This window comes from Stegodyphus dumicola, chromosome 2 (assembly GCF_044657685.1).
Source record: "Stegodyphus dumicola isolate Sdum_Otavi_A_Nest chromosome 2, ASM4465768v1".
Lineage (NCBI taxonomy): Eukaryota > Metazoa > Arthropoda > Arachnida > Araneae > Eresidae > Stegodyphus > Stegodyphus dumicola.
The window spans coordinates 168,597,864-168,625,376 of NC_140769.1; the positions used below are offsets into that span (position 1 = coordinate 168,597,864).

The 27,513-nt window shown below is 29.7% G+C and overlaps 1 protein-coding gene across 1 annotated transcript in view; it reads left to right on the forward strand.

Moving 5' to 3' along the window:
• LOC118189323 (uncharacterized) overlaps positions 1 to 27,513 on the forward strand; it is a 104,504-nt gene that overhangs the window by 68,392 nt on the left and 8,599 nt on the right. The window contains exons 4-15 of the mRNA XM_085811428.1: positions 2,066 to 2,246; positions 4,763 to 4,890; positions 5,542 to 5,640; positions 10,700 to 10,907; positions 13,583 to 13,663; positions 14,516 to 14,618; positions 17,364 to 17,499; positions 18,449 to 18,486; positions 19,610 to 19,701; positions 19,813 to 19,939; positions 23,162 to 23,454; positions 25,016 to 26,518. Coding sequence (XP_085667554.1) covers positions 2,066 to 2,246; positions 4,763 to 4,890; positions 5,542 to 5,640; positions 10,700 to 10,907; positions 13,583 to 13,663; positions 14,516 to 14,618; positions 17,364 to 17,499; positions 18,449 to 18,486; positions 19,610 to 19,701; positions 19,813 to 19,939; positions 23,162 to 23,454; positions 25,016 to 26,518 — 2,989 coding nt within the window. The remainder of the gene's footprint in view (positions 1 to 2,065; positions 2,247 to 4,762; positions 4,891 to 5,541; positions 5,641 to 10,699; positions 10,908 to 13,582; positions 13,664 to 14,515; positions 14,619 to 17,363; positions 17,500 to 18,448; positions 18,487 to 19,609; positions 19,702 to 19,812; positions 19,940 to 23,161; positions 23,455 to 25,015; positions 26,519 to 27,513) is intronic.

Consider the following 27,513-nt stretch of genomic DNA (forward strand, 5'->3'; position numbering starts at 1 on the left):
GACCCACCCCTCATTTGCTCTCTTTAGACTCGTGAATCTCAATCCTTATTTCTGATCTGATGTTCACGTATGTATATAATACCCTGTAATATATTTACGTGAAAATATGCCGCATCCAAATATTTGCCCCTCGGGGTGAACTGCCCCGCCTTAGCTACACTACACCACTGATTTGGGTTTGATTTCCGGACAAAGTGTGGGCATTTATGGTTTTACTGTCTTTGGAGAGAGAGGAAAATATTGGTCGATTTGAAAACAATATACCTTGCAATCACTTATGTAAATATTATTGATAAATGATTTGTAAATGTTTTTATAATATAATGCATCCTAAATGTTAATTTGTATAGACATACACTGCTAGTAAGGTCATTAAAATAAAAGACATATTCGTATGAGTACTATATACGCTTCCTCTACGGAATAATTGTTTATATAAATCGTACAAATATTATTAAGTTGTTTCTCAACAACATTGTTTTTAACAAGTTTGTTTAAAATTGAAGGTATGAAATAGTTTTAGGCTGAAGAATTTCAGAAACAGACGTCCAATAACTGCATGCGTGACTTCCCCTCTCAACACCCCTTGTCAGTTAACAGGAGCTGTTGCCCCCTACTCCCCTCCATATTCTGCGGGCACTGCTTTTGTTCGCTGGTTAAACCAATCATTACGGTTGGTTGCTTAAGGTGTTCAGAAAATGCTGTAATGCTATTGGCCAAACGCTTTGCGTCTTTTTCGATTCTTTGGTTCCCGACTTTCACTTTTCTAGTACTCTACTTTATTTTACGCAACTAAGTCCTGTTTTTTTTTTTGGGTGGTAATATCGTAAAGTTTTGCATGAAGTTTCGTTGATACATTCAGTTTATTTTTTTTTGTCGTACTGTCAGGTACAGTTTTGTGAACTTTTGCTTTTGGAATGCTTCCTTATTTTTATAAGTGATTTCTTGTTATATTCATTTGATAAAAAAATTATTTATTTCTTTTAGCGAATTTAATAAGTTTAAAAATATCTACATTTTAACCGAATGCTGCTCTTTCCGTACAATTATCTGACATCTTTTTATCACAATAGGATTTTAATAGTAGTTTTAAAATTAAAATGGTATTTTGTTGTCTTAAATTTGTGCATGAAAAACCTTTGTTTTGTAAATTAGGTATTTAATTTATTAAGAACTGTATTTTATGCTATTATTTTTCCTTTTCTTTTTATCGCTACCTAATAATAATTCTACTTAGTGTAATTAAGAAAATCTTTTTGTGAAACTAAAGGATTTGTTAAGGTTTAAATTTTCTTTCAGTTGATAGTGAATTGTAAGTGGAATTATTTTTTAATTGGCTAAAGTAAACTTTTTTTTTAAAGTGTTGTCTTTATTTTATTTCGAGTATTTATTTTATTTAGTCTTGCTGATGTTCAAAGCCAAACTTTTCTTAAAAATACTTCCTTTTTCTTTTTTCTATTTAAATATCTTTTAGGAAAAACGCTGTACATAATCGAATTAATTACAAAGAAAGACTGAGTGTTCAATATATATGCAAATTGCACAAGTTAGATGTTAATGATTGGTGAAATCTTGAGAGTATTTTTCATTTTTAACATTCTAACTTATAAAGACAGTTATGGTATTTATCTTTGTAAAAATTTTCTAGTGTGATTTTTTTTTAAAAATCAGTATTTATTTTTTAAAATAAACCTTTGCATTTGAGAAATTAAATATGCAATAAGGAAACTTAAACAAAAATGGTATCACCCCCTTTTTTAATTTTCAAATTAAAAGCTCAAAAGTGAAAGATTATGCAATAAACATTGCTTCTGTGATATGCAGAATGCCATCTGATTAATTGTATCTTTTATATTGGATTCTTGTAGAGAATACAGTATCAGATTTAATTTCAGTAATTACATTTCTTACTACAAACATTAAAGTAAACTGTTTTTAGGAAGTGATCTGCAAAAGTGTAAATTCCAGGAAGCTTTATTTGGACTGTTTTTAAATTAAAATTTTTATTTTTTTAAGTCTTCTTTTTGAAGTTTATGTAAGTCATATCCTGAATGATTTTTTTCAGTGGAGAAAATTGGGAGTTTCATTTGGAAAGACTCATTGAAAAACGGTGGGGGAGAGAAAATAAAGTGAATCCTTTACGTGAACGAGCTTTCTCAAAGTTGGATCTTAGACAGAAAGTGGATATTATCTACTCTTTGTGTGAGTACCGTTTGGACCGTAATGACACAATAGAAGCCATGAAGGTAAGTTCTTTTTAATTTATTTATTTAAATTTAAATATGTTAGTTGCGAGATGAAAGCAAATATGTTTGGAGTAATTCTTTTTTATGCATTAAAAGTAGTAAATGTTTAATCGTGTATTGTGGTAGATTAGTTTTATCTGTTAAGGTAAATTAAAAGGAATTAGCAGTTCTTCAGTTTTCCATTATAAAAGTCATTATCATAGTAATTTTGCTTAACTTAAAACTGGGAAACATGTCGAGGTGCTTATCATGATCTTTAGGGCCCACGAGCCATAAAGACGTTGAACACTGGTAATCCGGTCCAAGGTTCAAATCCCGCGAACGGGCTGGCTGCAGGGGCATTTTTGTGGTTTTCTCCATGTGTAATGTGTATACGAGCCAGTTTCCCTTAGAAAGTCCTCCACGAAGGCATACCTCCCTTTAGGCAGATAGCTCTCGTGTGCTTTGCTATAATTAAATAATCCCAATCATGATCTTTATCAACATTATTTTTTGTTGAAGGACTGGAATGGTAGCCAAAATTCTTTATCCTTCCATAAACAAGCTCAACTATGCTGTACTATTTAGTACAGTAACTAGCTTTTCAAATGGCCTGTACAATGTTTTATTTTGGCCCTTTTAATAGAGTAATAGAATAAACTATTAAAACAAATCTGATGCAATACCTGCAGATTATAGTTTTTGTTTGCACAACAATTTATAAAACTATTTATAAATGAATACCAGTAATTATTTTGGATTGCAATTGTAGCTTTATTTCAGCTAATTAGTTGATTTTATCATCCAGTCAGTGTCAGCAATATTAGAGTTACTAGAAATAATGGAAAGTGGAATAATTTGGAATTAGAAATAATGGATAATCATTCTCTGCAATAGCTGATCTGAAATAACTTTTAATTAAATTTAAGTTATTTAAATTTCTGACAAAAGATACAGTAGAAGCAGGGAAAATGAAATGTTTGAGAGCAAAATTCATCTAATTTCTAAAGCTATGTCTGAAAGGCTGCCATATCCTCATAGAAAAATAAAAATATATGTTTTGGTATGATCATCATATTCTGCATAAAGTTTGTTAGCTTCTTTTTTAAGACTTCTCCTTTATGTGTAAATTTTATTTAAGTCCAAGTTTAACTCAAAATGAAAGAAGGCCTGAGAGCTGCTAAAATACACAAAATTAAGAAACTTCATCCAGCTTGTATTTTTAATTGCTGCAGTGGATTTTGTGGATATTTTCACATTTTAATTTAATGGATTTGTGTAATTTAAATATAAATCAGAATTTCTTTTAGAAACTGTTTCATCAAGATATCCTTTCTTAGTCTAGCTGTCAAGTACTGTGATGGGATTAATTAAATTGTCAAGTACTTTGATATCATGAGGTATTGTACAAATGGTGCATTCAGAACCATGTACCAAATGATATATTCAGAAACATGGTTTTAAATTATTTTGATGGTATAAATAAAGTATATTTTGTAGCTGATGCAAGATTGCTAATCTTATAATAGTTATTTTTTATATAAATGTAATATTAATTTTATAACAGTTATTTATATGTAAATTTAATGTTAATTTTATTGTATTATTCCATTAATGCCATATAATATATTTCGAGTGACATATTGCCTTGTTTCTTTTCTGGTATTTTTGGCTTTCCACAGTTTTGTTACACCCACTGGTTTTAATGTTAAGATGAGATAGCAAGGAATTTGCTTCTCATAATTATTCCAGCCAATTGTTATGTTGGGATTTATATTTGCAATGGATGTTAGCATCATAAGGAAGTTAATCATATGGCAAGACATGTGGGATTCAGTAAAATATATTTGTGTTTAGACACCTTTTTCTTTCCCGCATGAACGAAGGCTGCATGGCTATTTTGGTTTAGAGTTTTAATTTAATTTCTTGAAATGACCTTTTTGAAGCTTACCTTTCTATTGAAGAAATAGAATATCTACTTGTTCATTTTTTAGCATATCCTAAATTGTAAAAGCCATTGCAGTAGAAAAAAAGAAAAACTGATTGGGAAAAAAAAAAAAAAAAAAAAAAAAAAAAATGTTTCTGCAAGGGATTGTTATAAAAACAATTAATGCTAGGAAGGAAGATAAAGCAAACTGTTGGTTCATGGTGCTGAGGAAATAAATGCACAAAAAAAAGCACCAAGTGGAAAGAGTATAATGGAAAAGTACCAATTATTTAGTATTTTAATACTTTTAAATTATTTTGATGTAATTATTATTTAGTTTAATAACATTTAAGTTATATTTTTAAAAAAAATTGTAATAATCAGAGAGTAATTGTTAAGGTTAAATTCAATTAAACATATATTCCACGTTAAAGCATATTTACATTTACAAAATCGACTTTCTGGATGTTTTCTTTGATTTTTTTCCTCTCTCTCTCTCTTAATTAATCACAGGGTTTTCAAAATTCCATAAAAGTGTTTTGTTCATTTTTTAAAAATGTGACATAATGTGACATAAATAAACAACTGCGTGTATTCTTGTATTTACCAGACAATGGATGCTGATGCTTTGAGGGTACAATCCCTTGGTACTGATGATTTAGGCAATGTGTATTGGTACTTTTATGGTACCAGATTGTATAAGGAAGAACCTGCAAAGGAGAAAAAAAAGAAAAACTGGTAAAAAACTTTTTCTTACATTTAAAAAAAAAAATTATTTAATCAAATTATACTTTATTTTATGATTTATTTATTCTTATTTAGTGCATTGATCTAGTTATAAAATTTAAATACTAGTAATATTGCATATAGAAAACATATTCAAATATTTTGAGTTATTAAAAATTTAAAGATGTCTTCTCAGATGTCTGTACTTTATTTGACGATAATAGAAGATAACCATATTTTATGTATTTTGCTAGTTGTAATCATGTCTGTCATATTCATCCAGTTGGCTTTGCATATAAAATGATTCAGCATTAGGGGCATATAAAAATTTGTATGAGAATTTCAGGTACTGATGGTGTTCTACATGCAATATGGTTAAATGATTTAAATAACCAAATTTGAAATAAAACTAAATAAATATGTTTTCTTTAATGTTAAAGGGATGTATTTTTTGATTTTAAACATTAAGTTGAAGTTGTTAGACAGATATAAATATAATTTAAAGGGAAAACATCATCCTGTATTCAGACGTATAAGTTTAAATTTTGTATTTTTTTAGTTAACTATTTATAGTAATCTGTCAGATTTATTTTGGTTTTGTCTTTGTGTCTAATGTTTTATATAAAATACTGGTGATAATTCTTGATTATTTGTTTTCTATAGGGAAGAGGAATGGAATTATCAGAAACAAGTTTCGTTAACTGTTAAGAGAGGCAGAGGTCGTCCCAGAAAGTATAAGCCTATGAAGTCAGATGGAGAAAGGTATTTATTTATTTATTTATTTTTTGAAAATGCAACCAAATGCACAGATACACTTACCTATTTTACGTTACTTTACCTGACATGAATGATTATTTTTAATCCTTTATGTATTAATTTAACATTATATAAAGTTGTTATATGAATGAGAACATTTAGTGCATGATTTTGAAACAAACACCATCAAAATAATTGTAAAACAGTGTTTTGAAATTAAGTCAACTTTTAAAAAAATAACAAAGTTTCTTTGTAAAATTCACCTCCTATTAAAGTTCATGAGTTAACATTTAAAAAGTAAGAAGCTTTAGTCTTCCCATATTTGTATTTTTATATTGTTAACTGCAGTCTCTTTTATTTGGTGTGTAACTAATTGGTAATTGTAAAATAATAATTAAATAAATTATTTATTCTGAATTATTGAAATAACTTTTGCAAGTAAAAATTGAAGAAGCACTTCTGCAGAGAATGCAGTAAATGTAAATACCGTCAACAATGCTGATAATAGTTCAAAACCTGGTAACCCAATGGATTCACCTGTTTCAAGGTAGCAGTCATTCCTGATGCATTGTTTTTGGTTCCTTACATTTGTTGTTCATAATTTTGCTTATTATAGCATCATGCATGTTGTTTACCTTTTCACATGTGATATATTCTTCACTATTATTTTGTCTGATTTCCACGCTATCTTCTGAATTTTTTCAACTATGATTAGATGAAATTATTTTTGTTAAGGGAGTAGTGTGAGATGGATGCTTGTCTGTAGTGGTATGTCTTAGAAGGATTATTGCCTTCATCGAAAATATGTTTACAGCTAGCAACAGATCAATGGAAAACTCTGCTTTGATTAAGAAGCATATGGCAAAGGCAACAACTACTATGACTGATGAATGGCAGACATACTCATTCTTAGGCTGGCACAGGCAGTATATGCAAAACATTCCACAGATTTTGTTAATCCAGCAACTAGTGCACCTACCCAGTCTAAAGAATCAAGCAGGTGACCTCTGAAAATAATTTTTTTTTTTTTTTTTTTTTTTTTTTTTTTTTTAAAGTGGTCTTCAAAAGGAAAATCTAACTGATCACATACTTGGATACCTATTTTAACATGAAGTTAAACATAATGGCAAGATCCATTCACAGAAATTATAAATACAATTAAAAATTATATCCTTGTAGGGGTATATGTCTCTATGGCATTGTACTTTTAATGGCATGAGTTTTTTTTTAAAAAAGGGTGGCCTTTTTCAGGGCCATAAAAATCTGAAAAAAGAAATATATTATAAAGAAATTTTATATTTCTCTATGTATAAAGTATTGCTAGATATAAGCATCCAAATTTTTTAAAACTATTTTCAGTAATAATACTTTAATGTTAACTTTACATTTTTATGCTAATCTTTACTTAAATATTCTTAATATCATGCTTTTCTACCAACCTAAATATTATTAAATATAATGTTCAACCAGCTAATTTTTAACTGCATATGCTTAATATTATGCTTGCTTGCTAACTGAATGTAATTGTACTAATTACGATGCTAACAACGTTTTAACAAATGTTTAACAAATTTAAACTTGCATATGCTTAATATCATGCTAACTGAATGTAATTGCTTGCTAACTGAATGTAATTGTACTAATTACCATGCTAACAACGTTTTAACAAATGTTTAACAAATTTAAACTTGCATATGCTTAATATGTTTCACTAGCCAGTTTTTAGGTAAATTGAACTTACATATGCTGTAACAGGCTGTGCGATGAATATCATGTTTAAAACTCTAAATCTGACTTATATCATGTTTTATTTCAAAACTTAACCAAATATCCCTTAAAACATTAGCATTGGTGTCAAAGGGCGCTTGTAAGTTTCATACTACTAAAGTGAATAACTAATTTCTCTCTTCACAAGCAGAAGCGCTACCCAACCGGGATAATGGTTAGTGATGCTGACTGCCATTCTGAAGGGCCAGGGTTTGATTCCCGGAGAAGGCATGGATGTTTGTAAATATATAGTGTCTAAATATGTGGCGAGCCGTAAATCCTGTCAATAGGTTGGTGGTAGGGGAAGAGGGATGGGAGACCCTCAGGCCTGTGCACTGGGTGCTTTCTCAAAATTGGGTTCAGAACTGAGTTAAAGTCTGACTGTCACCTGTATAGTGCTCAAGGCTGTTGCCAACAAGTGCATTTGACTTCTTGTCACTATGTTGTGAGCTTGTGCTGACCTTTGTCTGACAAGTGAGAGCTTGGTAACAACACAAGCAGAAGTTCTGTTTTATTCACTAAATAAAATTTTCATTGAGTATGCATAGCTAACCTGACCTTTTCTCTGAGAATGATTCACTATCATCTGATTTAAAAGTGAGCATCATTTTTGAAAATTAGCTAATGCTAAGTAATGAAGTTGGCATTAAATGTAATTACATAATCTTCTTAAGGAGAAAAGAGAAATTTTCTTTCCATCCAAATTTTTCTAATTGTGTATTTTAGGTGTAGCAATTTCTTAACTAAAGTCAGTATAAAAACAAAATTTTGATGAACCTTTATTGACTAATGCATTGAATTCAGAAGAATTAATTTAAAAAATGTTTGTGATCATAATACATATTTTGAATTAATTAAATAACTTGATGGTTAGTCCTGGAAAGTAAAAATAGGAAATAATTAAAAAAAGATTTAAAAGCAAGAAGCATAGTTCTAAAATGATATATACTGTCTGTCTACGGTAAGAACAGCTCCCGCCACGGTGTCTGGCGAGTGGCGGTTGCTATAGCAACAGGGCTAGTATATTTCAAATAGGGACGAACCAAGGGTTGCTTTATTGTTATTTTGTTTTTGGCGACTGTTGGCTTAAGGGAAGTTTATCATTTGTCTTCTCGGCTTCATTCCAGCTGCACGCATCTTTTCTTAAGCCTTATATTATTACTATTAGTTCTTTTTATTCTTGTTGTTATATCTTTTGTGCTAGCATTTGCTCAAATTCGCTTCTATTTATCTTGATTTTCGTAGTGCTTTGTTAATCGCCAATTTTTTAAAATGCCCTTCCAGTTTAAGAAAGGTCAACCTTTAAAGTCTCAGTCCCGTCAAATCGTGTATAGTGTCGCAGAATTTTGCGCTTCTGAAGCTTCAGCGAACTCTTTAGTAGTTCCTCTTCCTTAAGTTTTGAAGAGCGAAGTATCAACAATGGATGAAAGTAAACTTCTGAATACACTTGGAAAGAAATGTAAAAGCCCTGCTAATCATAAGTGTGAAATTGACGATTTTGACAAATGCGTTCTACGGCGGACAATACAAGACTTTTACATCAAAGAAAAGAAAGTCCATCTGTGCGGAAATTACTGCCTGTCTTGAGGCAAAAAATAGACTTCCCGTGGCAAAAAGACTCTTTGTACAAAGTTTTGTGTTCAATGAATTTTCGCTGGAATGCGCAGGAAAAAAAAAAAAAAAAAAAAATTCTTATCGAAAGACCTCACATTGTATTTTGGAGGAACAATTATTTACGCGAAATGAGAAAACTCAGAGCAAGTGAACGCCACATCGTTTACATCGATGAAACATGGATTGACAGCAATTTAACTTTTAAGAAATGTTGGCAACATGATACGGTTTTGGGTGCACAGCCAGTTTCCCTTAGCAAGCCCTCCATGAAGGCATCCCTCCTCTTAGGCATTTAACCCTGGAGGCTTTCCGTAATCATATAAACCAACCCAAACCACTGGTAATTAAGGAAAAAGCAGTTTTGATTTTAATTCACCTTCGCTTCCTTCCGCCATTAAATTAACCAGCTTTTGGTTTAGTTTAAAGGTATGAGAAAAGAAGAAATGTTCGCAAAAAGTATTTATTGAGAGCATGGGTATGTAAAAAAAACGCTTTTACTTTCAAGATGATTCTATATACATTTAATGATGAAATTTTTAGTCATTATTAAAGCACAAGCAATAAATTAACAGAAAATTTTGAAATAAAAACATAGCAGAACGTCATTTAAAGACTGAAGAAATTGCTTTGAATGTTCACGGTAGATCAGCTAGAGGGGAGAAATATAAAAATTAAATTTATTTTATATTTATGAAGTGCGTCTATACTATATAAAGAGAATGGGACAATCAAGTAGATTTCTAAGATGTCATCTATGATTTTGCAAGCAAACAAATAAACAAAAAAGAAGCAAAATAATAGCATGATTTTTTTAAATGTCGAAATTAAAATTTTTCTTCAAAAATAAACACGGATTTTTAAATTTATTTCCCTACAAGTTTATTTTTACTCATTGTACATCTAGAGGGATGGCAAATTCAGCGACTTGTACCTCACACGGCAAAATCAAAGACCGTTTCTTGACTGCAAAAGCTTTATCTACGCCATCGAATTTCGTTTTCGGAAATTGGATGTCGGGGTTGACGCAAAGGGTCAACAAGCATTTTACTTGAAACTAAAACAAAATGTGAATATCGCCAAATCATCTTTAAATGCGCCAAGGTGGCAAACTCAGAAGTAAGTCTTCAAGACACCCCTACGAAAAATGGGTTAGGGCTCGTTTCTATGGCAACAGACAGCTGCAGACAAACTGGCGAGAGCTGTTCTTACCATAGACAGACAGTACTACCATCTCTGAGTTGATTTAGTTTTATAGATGTAACTGATATGAAAGTGTAAGTATTCTGTTTTAGTGTTGTTTATGTAGTAGAATTTACTGTATTTCTTCAATTATAAGATTTCCAATACAAAATGTGTACTGCATTTATGAAATAATGCATGAGAACAATTTTTTTTTCCTGTGATTTTCTCATGCCATTCTTTCTTGCAAAAGGGGTTTATAGTTAAGGTTTGAAAAAGGTTGTTTTATAATTAAGGCAGTTATGGTAGCCTATTATTCCCTGTGGTATGAGCCACTTAGGCTGTGGGATGCTATAGGTATTAGAAAATGATTGTAAATTTTCATCGCTGCTAAAGGGTTAAAGTAAGTTCAAAGTATTTTGAGCTTCAAAATAACACTGAATGTGTTTGTTTATTTCCCCTATTATATCATTGATAATATATTTTTTTATTTTCTTTCTGTTAGTGATGAATTTGAGGAAGATTCTAAGAAAAATAATGGTTACATGAATGTAGATGCAAAATCTAGATGGTCTGTGGTATGTAATACTATAGAAGATTGGGTTAATTTTGCTGAAAAATTTCAAAATAGTAAATCGGAATGTGAAAAATCCTTGTTTCGAATCGTCAAAGATGATTTCCTTCCTACACTTAATGACATTTATCTAGAAAAAGTATGTATTGTTTAATATTATTTATCATTAATTATTTTAATTTATATCTTATGTTCTTTTTAAAAATTAGATGCTTGATTAATCTATGTATACAAAGTGCCCTAGAACAGTGGCTTCCAAAGTAAGTTACATGTACTCCAAGGGGGTACATCAAAGAAGTAGCCTCACGATTACTTGCAAATACATAATCCTATATCATATGATTGCAAGGTTCTCTCACTAGCCTATATGTATGTCTGTATTGACTTACGCCTGACATTCAACACCATAAATGCACCAGCTTTAAAATGCATGCTCATGAAGACATGACAAGGAAAACAAACCTTTGGAGGGAAAATACCTCTGAACATTCAAGAAGAATATATCTTCATGGAATGTTATGTTACATTATATTATCTGGAGTAAAACTAATAGTTATTTTCAAGATATGCAATAAGAATACTTTGGAGATCGCTACTCTAGAAAATGTTTCTTTTGAAGAAATTAAACTGTACACTCTTTGTATTTACTTTTAAATTGCAATTTTTATTAAATTGTTGAACCGTGTAAAATTGTAGATTTGAACATATCTAAAATTAATCATAATTTTAAATTCTAAAATTTTATGAGATTTACTGAGAATAAGTGACCAATCTAGTTCTCAATGACTAAAGTTAGTGTTTGAGCGTAAAGAAAATTGCATATAATGTTCTAGTTCAGGATAATCTTTGTTATATTAAGATTCTTACTTCATTGACAAGGTCTCCTAATAGCAAACAAAGAATATTTTAGATTGACTTCTTAAAATTCTGTTTATATTATATATCAGCAAAAATTTTAAGTAATTTATTAAAAATATTATTAATTGTGAAATTTCGTAATTTTTTATTTAATACCATCATTTATAACTAACTATACACTTATTTTATTAAAAACCATGAAGACTTATAAATAGTGAGAAATGTCATTTGTATGCATTCAGCCTATTTTAACTGCAAGAAAATGAAATTTTCCCTTATCCTCTTCACCTCAAAGTCAAGGGAACAAATTCTGTCTTGTGTGATCTTGGAATTCTGAATATCATCGTATGCTCAAGCACATTTTGTAATTAGACCTAAAGTGTGAAAATTCTCTAGTGAAAATGTGAATTCTCATTGAAGCTACTTTTTATCTAAATATTTGGATTCATACATTTATTTACTTAAAAATAAAAATTCAGAATGAGTGCAATATTAGTACTGATGATTCTATTCCCAAATTTAAATTAATTCTGCACAATAATGAAGTAAAAAGAATTAAAATATGTGCTTCTTATGTACTGTTGCCATATTTACCTGCAATAGTGTTGAGTCGCTTGCACTCCAGAAAACATTTCTAAATTATGCGCATGCATTATTAGAGTGTTCCATTTTACTTCCATAGAATAAAATAATAAATAATATTCATCACAACAATACTAACATTCTATAGATTCCATTCATTAAATTTTCCCAGCATTCTGACATAATTTATATGAATTTAAAATTTGAAAGAAAATGTTCTATTTCAGTGTCTGAAGTATGATACGGTGGACTGTCACTGACGCTTCCTTTATCACATTAGGTACGGTGGGTTGATAGGGGGAAACTGAATCATATCATAAATGACAAGCTGGTAGCAAAGAAGTTAAAATGTGGGAGGGAGGATTTTTTTTTTTTTTTCTTTTTTTTAAATATGCAGTGATTTGAGATTGGAAACTAAATAAAAAACTGTGCAATGAGAAAGATTCACTCAGGAGAAACAAAATTTGGTATTAAAACAACTTTAAGCTCTGTATAATTTAATATTTTACACTACTGTTTATGGGTATAATTTTTTTTATTTATTATATGGCTTTAAAATAATTTTATTTACTGTTAGGTGTGTAGTAACATGTTTAAAAGTTAATTGTGTTTATTATACTAAAAAGTAATATATTATATAATTTGTATTATAATCAAAGGCTTCTGTACAAATATAAATATTATATATACAGTACTCTTTAAAATTTTAATATTCACTGCGTTTTCTTTTTATGTGGTGTATATTTTCCATGCAATACCATGTTAAAAAAAAGTATTAAAATACACTAAAATAAAGAATAATGTGGATAGGTTTCCTTGTATAAAAATCAATTCAGGATAACAAAAATTAAATTTGTTATTGTTTATTGTATCTTAATTTTGTTAGCAGCATTATAAAAAGTACTTAAAGAATATCATAGCAAAGACAATAAGACAGACAATAGATATATGCACCCATTTCACTCATTTGGTATAATATCGCTTTAATCACTTGAGATGTCCAGAGTTTGTATGTTACTTCTTTCCACATTTTTTGATAACTGTGTTTGAATTATTATTATAACTATAATAATTTTAATATGGTGTTATTTTGAAACAATTCTAAGGAAATGTGGGAAAAAAAACCCCAATATACACTTATTTATTTATTTATATATTTTTCTGTCATTTCATATCACCATCTTTTAAAAGTTAAAAAGATTTAGATGTAATCAGATAAATTAATATTTGCATGTTGCTGTTTTGTATTTAGGGATTTTAAAATTCTTAATATTCTTTATTCATTGAATTTTTTTTAAATTATTGTTTAAATATATGGAGGATTGTTTTCGAACCAAGAAAGTTATTTTAATAACTTTGTTTTTTATTATACAGGAAAGAAAGCTGCAGCAGAAAATTCGTGAACTTATTCCCCATCATATTGTGACAAGGCGGGAAACGAGAAAAAGAGAGATGGTTAGTTTTGAGAAAGAATTTTTATCATGTAAAAATTTAATGTAGCCATTTTATCATGTATCACAATAAATATAATTGTCTATAATTGGTATAATTTTTTATTTATTTATTTTTTTTTTATTTTACTCAAGATTTTCTTAGTCATATTTTACTGTTCTTGTTGCTATTTAAATATCTCCCTTAGAAATATTTTTTCCTTTCAGAAGCACTTTTATGCAGATTTCTTTTCGATGTTTTGTAATTTCCTGTTGCTTTTATCTGATTTTCAGTTCTAATATCATTTTCTTCATTCTTGAGGGCTTTGATATTTCAATGTGTTATTTTAATAATCATGACCATGTGAAATATTTCAGTCATTCTAGACTTTAATTTAATAAATAGGTAACAAATTAATAACATAAACAGTTAGCTGATGAACCTGGTAATTCATGTATAAAATCATATTTCTCACATAAAAAGTTCTGACTCTGACCACATAATTACCACTATGGGGCATTCTGAACTTCTGCACAATGTTGTTAACTTGCATTTTATAATCATAATTATCAAATTAAGTAATACTGAACTTATCTTCAGCAATTTCTGTTTTTAATGTGTTCTAACTATAGGTAGGGATATCAATATTTTGTTGCCGTGCATATGAGACTGTGACATTTAAAATAATGTGTTTCTGTATCAGCAGTATTGGAAGATTCTGCTGTTTGTATTTAAATCTCTTGTGAATGTATTTGGATTTAGTTGATTTTTATAAAAACAATTTTTTGAGATTTATATAAAATACATTTCATAACTTTATATTTTATCTTGAATGATAAATGATTGTTAAGGTTTTAAATCATAACTATTTTACAGAAAGAACGGGAGGCTGCTGAGCAGCAGAATGATTATATCAATGAAGATCCTCACAAAGAGCATCTGATAAGGGAAAGAGCACGTCGTTTGGAAGAACGAAAACGTAAAGCTTCTTATGTGTCATTTGCATTTTCTTTAAAGTTGTATCTTTAAAATTGCACTTTTTAGGACAAAAAATCTAACACAAAAGACTAATTTTTTCCATATTTGGGATATATTTTTATTTAAAGCTTATATAGCTGGCCGACAGTTGTATTGTAAGGCCATTGAGAGTTTCAGAATTCTTTATTGTTATTTTTTTTCATAAATGCTGATTACCTGTGATGATAACTATATTTATCATTTAGATAAAGTGCCCTGATAATATAATGAAAATATTGGCAACTGAATGGTATAAGATAGGATTTATAAATTTCACATATAATGGGATTATATGTGAAAGAACTGTTATTAAAATGTGTTGTAATTTTTTTTTAAAGTTCTGTAAATTATAAAGTAATATCTTTTTACTAGAGGTATAATTTAATTAAATAAAATGATTTTAGTAGAGAATTATAGGAATTGTTATAGTTTGTCTTACATAAAAAATTAATACAAACACTGATATACAGTGGTGGCCAAAATTGTGGACACTTTTGGAAATTTTTGTTTTTGAACCTTGTGTGCTTATAGAAAATGTTACGTTTCGCAAAGTGCAAACTTGTATATATCATTTTAAAGAGAATTTATTACTAAATTCAATAGAAAACACAAAATTCAATTATTTGCAATTAAAAAAAGTTATATGTACTTTAATATAAATAAAAAACACAGTTATGAAGTGGTTTGTAATGTCTAGCTTTCCTGGCCAATCACTGTTCTTGTTCTGAGAACCAATCAAATGTTAGTAAGTGCCAGTAGAAGCTGAAATCATATTTACACTTGAAACAATTCATTATTTTGCTTTGTTTTCTAGAAGGAGGACCTGTTTCTTATACACTGCAATTACAAGTAGGAATTTTTGTAAAAATTTTTAATACTTAGTCAAGAAGCAATGACATCAAAGAAAAGAGTAGATTGGACACCTAGAAAGAGATGTAATATTATTGTCTTACGAGAAAGTGGTCTTTCCTATGCTGAAATTGCAAGACAGGTGGGTGGTTCAATGACTACATCTGGTGTCCGAAAGTTTTGTTTACGATATCAGGAGACAAATTCAATGAAAGAACAAAGAAGGAAAAGGCCGAAAAAGGTGCACCACATCTATTGATGACAGAAGAATAAAAAGACTATGTCTCCAAGATAGAAAAATGTCATCAACGGTCATCAGAAGTGATCTGAATGATGCTGGTGTTTGTGTCAGTTCAAGAACAATCAGGAGAAGATTAACAGATGTTGGACTGAGAGGTAGAATTCCACGAAAAAAGCCTTAATCTTAATTTTCAGCAACGAAAAAAAGACTACGGTGGGCAAAGGAACACATTAATTGGACAGATGATCAGTGGCCACAAGTTATATGGAGTGATGAAACTAAGATATCGTTATTCGGTAGTGATGGGCGAAAATATGTAAGACGTAGAATAGGAGAAGAGCTACATCCTGACTGCATTCAAGCAACTGTGAAGAACCCAGTTAGTGTTATGATTTGGTCATGCATGTCAGCAGATGGTATTGGTCGCCTAATGTCATCGATGGGACACTGAATGCCAGAAAATACATTGACACTATTCTAGAACCAAAACTTCTACCTTCCATCAGAGATCTCTTTCCCAACAATGCTTCGTTTATTTTTCAGCAGGATTCTGCTCCTTGCCACACGGCCAAAATATCAAAAGAATGGTTTCTTACAAAGGTTGTCATGGCCAGGAAACAGTTCTGACCTCAATCCTATCGAAAATTTGTGGCACCGTTTGAAAACTTGTCCGAATGAGGCACCCATCAAATAAAAGGGAACTAATTTAGGCTATAATTGTTTCTTGGCATCATGTAATAAGGAAAGAAGAGCTTAAAACTCTTGTCAGCTCAATGAAACGTCAATGTGAAGCTAATAAACAATGAAGGGACCTTACTAAGTACTGTTAACTCACTGCAATCATCACTATCTAATATATATCGATAACTATTATTGTTTAACTTTTTTTGTATTGTAAATAATTGAATTTTGTGTTTTGTACTGAATTCAGTAATAAATTCTCTTTAAAATGATATATACAAGTTTGCATTTTGTGAAACGTAACGTTTTCTACAAGCATACAAAGTTCAAAAACATAAAAATTTCCAAAAGCGTCCTTAATTTTGGCCACCACTGTATCTGTCCCAAAGGTAGTTTAATAATACCTAGGATCCTTGGCTATTATTGGTCATATGATCTGATATAATGTTGTATGTATGGTCATATGATCTGATGTAATGTAGCATATTTGATATAGTATTGCCAGTGCAAATGCAAAAAATTGGTTTTAAGAGCAGCTAAATGTTTAGATGTAAAGAGTATTTCGCAAAATTTTGTGAAATTACTTTTTAGTAGGTTTTAGTTTGTGAAATTAGTAAAATTTATTTAAAAATAAACATTAATCAAAATTTATGCTTAAATCCAGAAATGAAATTGTTTTTTATTTATAACTTTTTTATGTTATTTAGTTTTTTAAATTTTAATCTTAGCTGCACATAAATCTCCATTTTACATGTTAATATTTGTCTTATTAGAATAGAGCCAATTTTACCATTTTATTTAAGTCCCAGTTTTAGAAGTATATATTACTTAAAGATTACTGAATTGATCAATTATATTTATATATTGTATCTAAAATAAGTTCCATTTCACTTATGTTCCAATATATTTAATGTTTGAAAATATGAATCTTTGTAGGTCGTGCAAATGAAAGCTTAATGAAAGAAGAAAGAAAATTTAAGAGACGAAAATTGAATCATAGTACTGAAAACATAGATTCAGAACCTTTCCCTGAATTAAATGAATACCATCGATCGCATATTCCCATGATGAGGTAAAATGATAGAGATGAAATATTAATTCTCCCTTAAAAACAATTTTTCACGTCTATAGAATTTATTACATTCCAGCAACATATTGTACATTTTATGTTTTTATATATTTATTTAAATTTTATTTTAGTTATCATATATGTTTACTAAAAATGTAAATTATTATGTAAAAATAAATTTTGCATGAATTAACTCAATATATAATTTAATAATGGATTGTATATAAATAATAAATTCGTAGTTTTTTTACAGTATGTCCTAATTATTTTAAGAGTTCATTTTTCAGTGTTAAGCAAATTATTATGAATGAATAGTTTATTAAATATGCTGTTTAAGATGTTTAATTACTGTTTATTACTGCTCATTTTAAACAATTACTGCTTAAGGTACATCATTGTTAAAAAATATAACTGTGCATTACTATTTTAGAAAAAATATACGGTTTAAAAAAGTGAATAATTCTCATCTTTTCTTTTGGTATGATCTTTGGGAGCAGTGCCATTTTGATGCTGTATTAGAACTTTGTCTTCTTGTTTATTCAGCACTTTTTCATTATGTGTCTGGATTGAAGAGATATATGTTACCCTGTTTTGCATAGTTCATGGTGTAAGGTTGGCACAGTTAACAGTGTAAAATGGTACTTTAAACTTAAAATGCATTATTAGAGAAATTTGCAATAACTTTAATTCTGCTTGGTCAAAAGTTTTTCTTTTTCATGCAGTTTGTGAGTTGTAAAGTTAGAGAACAATTTATCATAGATGTTCTCATAAAATACTAATGAACATAGAATATCTTATGACAATTTTATATCTGTTGCTTATATAGGGATTAAAAGTATTGCATTCTTCAGAACATTATTTCAATAATATATGGTACTTTATATCGTTTCTAATGTATTATACTTTTTAAAAAGTATATTGCTATAACTTTTTCTTTATTTTTTTGTTGCAGTGATAACAATGAAGATTTGAAGACACAAATTGGACAACGTATGTATAAATTTTTAAATCTTATAACTGTACTTTGTAATAATAAAAATGTACAGAATGACTACAGTAGAGCTCCAATTATCCAGATTGTTCTTTGCAGGCTAGGTAAAATTGAGCTGCTTGTTTTATTTACATGCTTCTTAAAAAAAAAAAAAAAATTTAAATAACTTTTTTATTAAAAATTATAAGTTATTACAAATTGTAAGAACAAAAATTTACTGAATAATTAATTTTTATTATATTGCTTATTTTATTACTTTTATGTCATTTAAAGACTCTTGGTAAAATTTTAATTGAATAGAAGTAAGTTATGTGTTTTGTTTACAAATAAAAAATAATTTGTTTAATTTTAGTTCAATAAAAATGAGATCGTATGTGTTACTTTTAAGTGTTAGATAAATTAGAATAGTTTCTTTGTCTAGTTTAGTTGATAGAGAATAAGGTGTGTTTAATAATAAGTAAAACATTGTTTTTCAAATAAGTGTATTTTGTAATTTACCATATAGAAATTTCTTATGGAATATCCTTTTTGTAATAAATTACCAATAAACAAAAGAGGTAAAAATTAACTCTTGTACATTTGTGGTAAATATGTAATGTGTATTTATATCTATAAGCTGGGAATTTAGCAAATTTTTAATTACTGAATTATTCTGTTGTATTGTAACATTAAATTATATGAACTCTTTTAAGTGATAATGTAAGTTGCTGAGCAGAAAAAAGAGAAAGAGCTAAAATTCTAAAAGATTTTAAGTAACTAGTAATCTTTGACTTTTGTTACTAGTTCAGTTTCTATTTATAAATAACTTAATAATTATGAATAAATGTATGTAATTATATAAAAAATAAAGAAAATCAATCCTTCAGAATTTTTTATAACCCACCAAACAATCTCTCGACTTGTTGCTTGTTTTGGATACTTTGGCAACCACTAATGTAAAATATAGATTTAATATAAAATTTTTTAATTGTACAGGAATGTCATTTAAGTTCATAGACCTAAATATATATATATATATATATATATATATATATATAGTGTTAATTGCTATTTGTAAATGTTAGAATATATTTTTTATGTGTTTTATATATAATATATTTTCAATCTTTATTTTTTGTTTAGTCTTGAGTGAAGTCAAACTTCACAAAGATGCTTGGCCTTTTCTGTTTCCTGTTACTGAAGCATTAGCACCTGGTTATTATGATATTGTCAAAGTAAGTGCAATTTTTAATATATTAAAAATATTTTTGTTCATTTTCAGCTTTAATTTTTTATGTTGCTTAAATTGCTAATTTATGTTGCTTAAATTTTACTGTTACTTTCAGGATCCTGTTGCTTTAAGTATAATAGAATCAAAATTCTATGATGGCGATTATCAAACAATTGGGGATATTGATGAAGATTTCCGCAAAATGGTTTCCAATTGCCAACTATATAATGGAGAACACAGTGGTAATGATTTTTTTTTTTCAAATTTGCAGAGCTAATTTTTCTGAACTTAATGTAGGAATTTGTCTGTTTTCAATATATTGTTTAATAGCTCAATTTTTGCATTAATTACAATATTAATTGTGAGCAGCATTTGGAAAAAAAAAGGGGGGGAGTATTAAAATATGTTGGAAGTTGTGTATTTTAAATTATTGTTTATATCAAATAAAAAGATTGATTATCTGCAAACAGAACATGAACTATAAACAAAAATCTTGTATGAAGTAATTTGGACTCGTTTAGTATTTTTAATGGGGTGTGATAAGTTGGAGTGTAAAATATTCAGATTTCATTCCTTGAGTTTTTACAGTTGTTAACCGAGCAGTATGCAGTTGGACATTGTGATGCAGCAACAATACACCTGTTCAAATGATTTTAGAGAAGATCTGCAGAATAAGTGCAGGTCATTGTTACTTCCTTTTTCTGTGTATGTTCTAAAATTACCCCATTTTTATTCTAAAAGAGAGCAAAACTCTTTGGATTTTGACAGTGACCTATAGCACTTTTGTCTTACTGTAACGTTTTGTTTCAGGTTGATGATAATGCAACTAAGATTCCTTTCTTATAACAGTTCTTTCTAGAAGTCCATAATCTATCACCTAGAAACTGCAAAAATTCCTCACAGGCACGGATAGCAGCAAATTTTCAGTTCCAATATTCAACTGATGTGGTGGCCATCTCGCCAATATTTTATTAAATTGCAGTGCATTATGGACAGTAGTGTGTGCCAAACCAATACTAATGCCTAAAATGATTGGTTATTTCCTGGACAATAATATGCTGTTTCCCTTCACAAATTTTTCAACTACATTAATGGTTTCATTTGTCACTATATGGTCTGTCTGAGCTGGTCATGGGGTGTCCTCTGCAGAAGTGACAGTGTTAAACTTTTTACACTACCCATGTACTTGCTGCAGGAACACGCATGAATCAGCATATTGTGCTTTCATTCTTTGAATTTCAACTGGTTTAGCATTTTCACCACAGAAAAAATCTGATGTGTACACCACATGACTTCCTTGTGTGGAATATTAAATTATACGCATTTTTTCTTGCATTTCTTTTAAACTTATTAGATTGAATTAAACCTACTTCGCCGACAGCGCATAAACCACAATAGCATAAATGCATTCTTTAAAATGCACTTTGTTTACCATAGCGACACCTGGCGCTAGGTTTACTTAACAGTATTATGTTTCGTTCATATTATAACTCAGAATGCACAAAATTTATATCATTTAAAGAATTATCTAATCGTTGCCACATGTTCTATTCAAATACTATAATAAAGCTAGAACTATGTATAAAAGAAATTAAGCAAATAAAACAAAAAAGAAACAGTTTTTCACAGACGATTGAGTACTTCTCATTCATTTAATTCAGTTTTCACTTCGTGACAAGGCAAAAATACATAAAAACTCAAAATATATGTATAAAAAATTACGAAGTAAATCTTAAACGCTTATTTCCTCGAAAAAATACCACAAAGGATTAAGCATGATTTAAATAATAAATGAAGGCGTTATCTTTGTTGTTGCGAAGCTAAGTTTCTCTAGATTGGCAACAAATCCGCTACTCAGCTGTTTCAAATGTAAACAAGAGCAATGGCTGCCATCAAATTAGGCTTAGCGGAACTTAAACAATTTTAAAATTGTTGATAATTCTAAAAATATTGCATACAGATTTACTAAAGGCATGAAAACCTTAACCGGAAGATAAAAACAACATAATTAAATCATTTTTAAAGCAAAAAATGTACAATTTACAAACATGTAAGAGTAAAGAAACTGAGATCACTGAGCCACGTAACAGAGTGGATATATTTATAATATATATATTATAATCAGCCGCGCCAAATGTATATAAATATATATATTTATAAATATATTTATATACGTTTGGCGCGGCCGATTGAAACCAAAATACGAGGTGCACGTCTACATGTTATAGTAGTCTTATATACAAAATTTCTACGTTCTGAGGCTACTCGTTTTTGAGTTATGCAAGATATGTACGTACGCCTGTACGTACATACGTTTGTACAGACACCACGAAAAACTCCCTTCAGAATTCATTTTAAAACAGTTTTATAATTTTTTTGGAGGAAAAGAGTGTTTTATTCTGTCCTAACGTACAGATATCATGAAAAAACATCGCTAAATTTCATTCAAAAGCGGTCAAAGTGGATATTTTCGTTGAAATATACGGCCTGAAGCTTTTCGCAATTACAATACTTCCTTTTGACTTTGTACAAGGAAGTAAAAAAGAACACCAAAGATTGCTACTCTAACGCATTGCATATAAATAATAGAGCAGCCATCTTTGCACTGTTTCCTTCTTTATTGTTGCAGCATTCTGTTGTTATCTATTAGTCATTCTCTGAACTACCCCGTTTGCCAACATCTGTCAATTTCTAAATCAATCTGGAAACTTTCCAGAATTTTATAATTCTTTTAAAATTTATAAACACCTATGTAGATGTCAGATAGAAAAAATAGTTTTAGAAAAGAGAAGTGTTTAAATTGTGATTGAGAAAAAATGATGAAAAATATTTGTCGAAATGCTTTTGTTAATCTGGCAAGTGGACAAGAATAGTTTAGAAGAAGAATTTTAGTATTAGTCTGTACTTAAGAAGAAAAATTGTATGTTTTTACAATACAGAAAAGTTAGTGTTTTGAGGAAGACTGTAATGAGTGCAATTCTGTTTTATTATACTATGCTATAGTTAAAGAAATGAAAAAATGCCGTACATAAAATTTATATTTTTATGAATTTTTATGTGTAAAGTATTTTTGTCATCAAATGAAATCATTCTGAAATTAGTCAAAAGAAAAGTTAATAGTAAAATGTGTTTATTAGTGTGAAGCAAATTGCTCTTCTGATAAATTTTTAATTTTTAAGAAACATAATTGAAAGGAGTAATTGTTAAGACCAGAAAGTCAAATTATAAGATGATTATCAAAATTTGCTGTTTTATGTAAGAAGTTCTTTTATTGTTTTTCTCTTCTCTCTTTTCATATGATAATTTCCATTTTTGTAAACAATACTTGTTTTAGAAATTATTAACTAAATTTAATATGTATCCTTTACCGATTAAGTTATTTTTTATTTCCCTCAGTTTACATTTAAAAATGAAAATTTTTTTATAACAGACATGTGACACTATTTTTTTTTCTTTTAAAACAGACCTTTCAAAAAAGGGTCTCATTCTTTGGAAAATGTTTCGGAAAGGTATTGCTAAAGTAACAGAATCGCAGAAGCTTTCTGATGAATTAGAAAATAATTTTGACAAGTCTAATTATAGAGATACTTCAGAATTTTCTGACTACCCCCAAAGTAATATTGCTAATAAAAAGTCAGGTAAAGAAATACACTCAGCAACTGTTATGAGAAAGAAGAAGAAAAGGATTTCAGCTAAGGCAGCCCTGGATGTTCTTTCTCAAGCTTCTGAAGTAGCTGTGAAAATATATCAATCTCCTGTAAGTTAAATTTCATTATTTTTTATTAATTACAGATTAAATATATTATTAATTAAATAATATATTATAATATATTATTTAGATATATAGATCAATAGATCATTAATTGAATGTTGTTTAAATAGATGTCCAGAGTTTGACTGTTATTTATGTATCTGTATCTGGTCATTCTCAGAATAGATCATATTACTGGCATAAAGCGAGTGTATGTAGATAAAATATGGCATATAGCAATCTGATATGTGGATAGGTTTGGTCAGTGCTTAGTGAAGAGTCTGTCTAAGTGGAGATATAAGGTTTGAGTTTATTTCCTCTGGTTTTTGCTTAGCCTCTGACTGCTGTGTCTGGAATAAATAAACATAGAGGGAGGCTGTCTCAGTAGCTTCCCACATTGAAAATCTGTTTATGTGTCAGGAGAGCTGAGTGCAAGAACCTGTAATTACTGTTTTGTGTGAATGGTTTAATCTTTCACTTGGAATAGTCTAAAATATTATGGATAGTCTTCAAGGTAGAAAAGGCTTTGGTTTTGTAACCCTTAATATTGATGTTCATGATGTGAGTAGGAGAACTTTCAGTAAAAGTTATATGTCCTATGCTTATTCGTGTAGTGTTTATATAAATTTCACAGTATTTGAACTGAAAGGTAAAAGCTATTGCCTGTGGAATATTGAGCAAAATATAGTATTAGTTTGAATCATCTGTATTGGATACATGCAAATGTATATTGATCTGTTGGAATAATGCCTGTACAGCTTTTCTGAGCTGTTTTTGTTAGTAGCAGAAAGATGTTCAGTCATAGGGTAAGAGGAATACAAGACCTTGAGATTCTACTTCCTGGGCCCTTTAGTAAAAACTTAGATGGAGCTTTAAACAGATAGCTTTCATATACTTGTCTAAATTTAAAAAATTGGGACCATTCATAGGACCTTCTAATAGTGTATGAGATAATGGGTATATTATTTTCAATTTTATGTGAAATTTTTTATTTATGGTTTGGTTTATTTAATTATGGCAAAGCATTCATTGACTCTCTGCCTAAGGGAAGGGAATGCCTTCGTGGAGAACTTTCTAAGAGATACTGGCTTGTGTACACGTTACACATGGGGGAAACAATGAAAACATGCATGCAGCTTGGCAGCATCCTGTTCGTCAGGATTGGAATCTCGGGCCAAACCACCAGTATTCAGCGACCTTTACCACTCATTCGCTGTTGAGCTTTTATTTATGCATTAAACCTGTAATGGTGTAAATGAATCTTCCAATTATCAAGCCATCAAATAAATTGATATTCTGTTAGTTTATTTCAAATCATATTAGGATAAAATGATCTTGGATTTCCTGTCTTATAACAGAGAATGACATGTATGTTTACCATGCTTCTAAAATAAAAGAATAATATTTATTTCTATTAGATTGAACACTGTTTAAATAGTTATAATTTTTGTAATACTCAAATTTCTGTAAATAACACTCAGATGTATTTGGTCTGTGTGATTAGTGCTCTCTGTGAAGTAGATTGCTAGTTGAAATGCATTTTAATTTAAAAGTTTTTCTTTTGCAGAGTTGTCAGTCCAGTGATATGTTCAATGTTGATAAACTGGGTGTGAGACAAGCTTATTCTGATCTGTTTCCTAAGCTAAAAGTTGTTCCAATCCATAGCCATCCCCAATCATTGATAGACAGATTTACATCAGATTCTTCAAATCAAGATACAGGAGACTGTAGCAATGAAAATAATTCTTCTGTTGTGAATAATGATAATAATCAACAGTTTGTTGCAAGGGTGTTGGATAATAGCACCACTGATGAAACAGCTAATAACTATTATTTAGGGAATGACATCAGCTCTGAGTTATCACATTTTATAGATAAGAACAGTTCAAAACCATTTAACATTCTATCTGAAAATGAAGATGATATGGATGTGGCTTCAAATAATGGATCTGCTTCAATACATGAAAGTGAAAATGCAAGTTCTGTGGGTGCAATAAATTATACAGATCCTAAATCTGCTCCTAGTGGCAGTGAAGGCTTAGTTCATGGCATTGCTAATATCTTAGATGAATGCAATAATGACAGTATGTCAAATCTAATATCAAATTTGGTCAAAGAGCCAGTTTATTCTACTGTTAACACATCTCAGAGTAAAGTAGGTCATAATTTAGTTCATGCAGCCAAACAAGGATCATCTTTAACCATTGATTCGAGGCGTAGTCCAGAGAGTAATGTCTCCGCTCCTGTTGACCAAAATTTGTCTGATGACAGCATTCCATTTTCACGAGAAAATATGAACATTCAAACCGATTTGACATCGTCATGTAATGAAATGTCTACTGTGGATGCTTCCATTTTGGGCATATCAAGTCAGAAATTTATCAATAAGCAAAACAATGTCTATAATGGGTCACTGAGTAATCCCAGCATATCAGATGGTCAGATAAATTATGTCTTGAGCAGCAAATCACAAAACATTAGTAATAGCTGCATTTCTGTAACTCATGCTCAAGGACCTCTGAGATCTAATTCTGGTGCACCAGAACCAAATATAAGGTATTCGCCTTCATATCTCTCTGAACCAACTAATTCAAGTCAACCTTATCCTGAAGTTCTGAATAATACTGAAGGAAATTATGATGTGCAAAAAACTTCTTCCCATCAACATTTGTCTAACAGTGCAAATTTAGCACATGGTCCCAATATGCTCGTTCCTAACAATGCATCTTCCCTTTTGCAAGTAGCTCCAGTTATAACCACAGTTGCTACTTCTCAAATTCCTTTACAGGTGCCATCTTTTTATTCAAAGTCATCTAATCAAAGTAGTAATTTGAAATCAGGCCTTAAGCAGTTTCCTGCTATGAAAGTGAGTTTGCCACCATCCACTGGTGAGATTTTGGTTGTACCAGGGACAGCTCCTGCTTCATCAAGTATGACATTCCACCTCTTTGCCCAACCAATTTCAACTCAAGCCCAGCCCATTGAGTCGCATGTAAAAGTGCATGCTGTCAACTCTGCGTCACCCATTCAGACTCATTATCAAGGATCAGCAAAACTTACTGAAAATCAGGTATAATTTTCCTCCAGTCTATTATCTGTAATACTTGTAGTATTAAATTATATGTTTGTATGAAACTAGATAAACCTGATATTGAATTGTGTTGAAAAAGTTCTGTTGCCTGTGATAATTTTGAAAATATGTATACAGGAGTTGTTTGATTAATGCATGCAAACTCTAGCAAATAGCCTATTTACTCTGGAAATCTTGGTCCTGGTGTTCTCATATTTACCATGCTTTGAAGGCATGCATATCTCACTGTAAATAAATTCATAATTTAGTTTGCGAATGACTGCCAATTTCTTGTTATTGCTTTTGATGGAAAAATAAAAATTTCATACATTGATAAAAATGTTAATTTTAAGGGGAAAACTGAAAGAATTTAAATACAGGCTTAATAAATATTATGGTAAATCTGCACCTTTAGTCAGAATAATTTACAAGTAATTTGGAGATTTTCAGTGTGGTCAAATGAGTACAAGTTAAAATGTATCACTTGCTAAGTAAGTCATTCTGCCAGAAATGATTGAAAAAATTGATAAAGCATATAGTTTTAAGTGTGAGATTTCTGATTTCATATGCTTCTTGACTGATATGTAGTATTTTACACAAACATTTGCATATGAGGAAACTGTCCACAAGGTGGGGACTGTGTTTATTAACAGTTGATAAAAAACAAGAATTTAGTGTTCCTAAATAAGGTTTAGGAAAAAAAAAAAAAAAAATCTAGGTCAGTTTTGCATTGTTTTATAACACTTGATGAAACATGAATCCATTGCTACCAACCTAGCAGGAAAGGTCATGGCCTCTTTTTATCATATAATTTTTGCTGATGTACAGAAGAGAAGCTATAGCAGACAGCACCATTCATTTCTACTGCTCTGCGTGAAACATGAAATTGAGACAATGTCACGTTTAGTAAGGAAATTTTTTTTATCACTATGCTGCATCTCTTTCATCTGAAATGTCAGTGATAAAGTTATTTGAATTATAGAAAATTGTTCTCA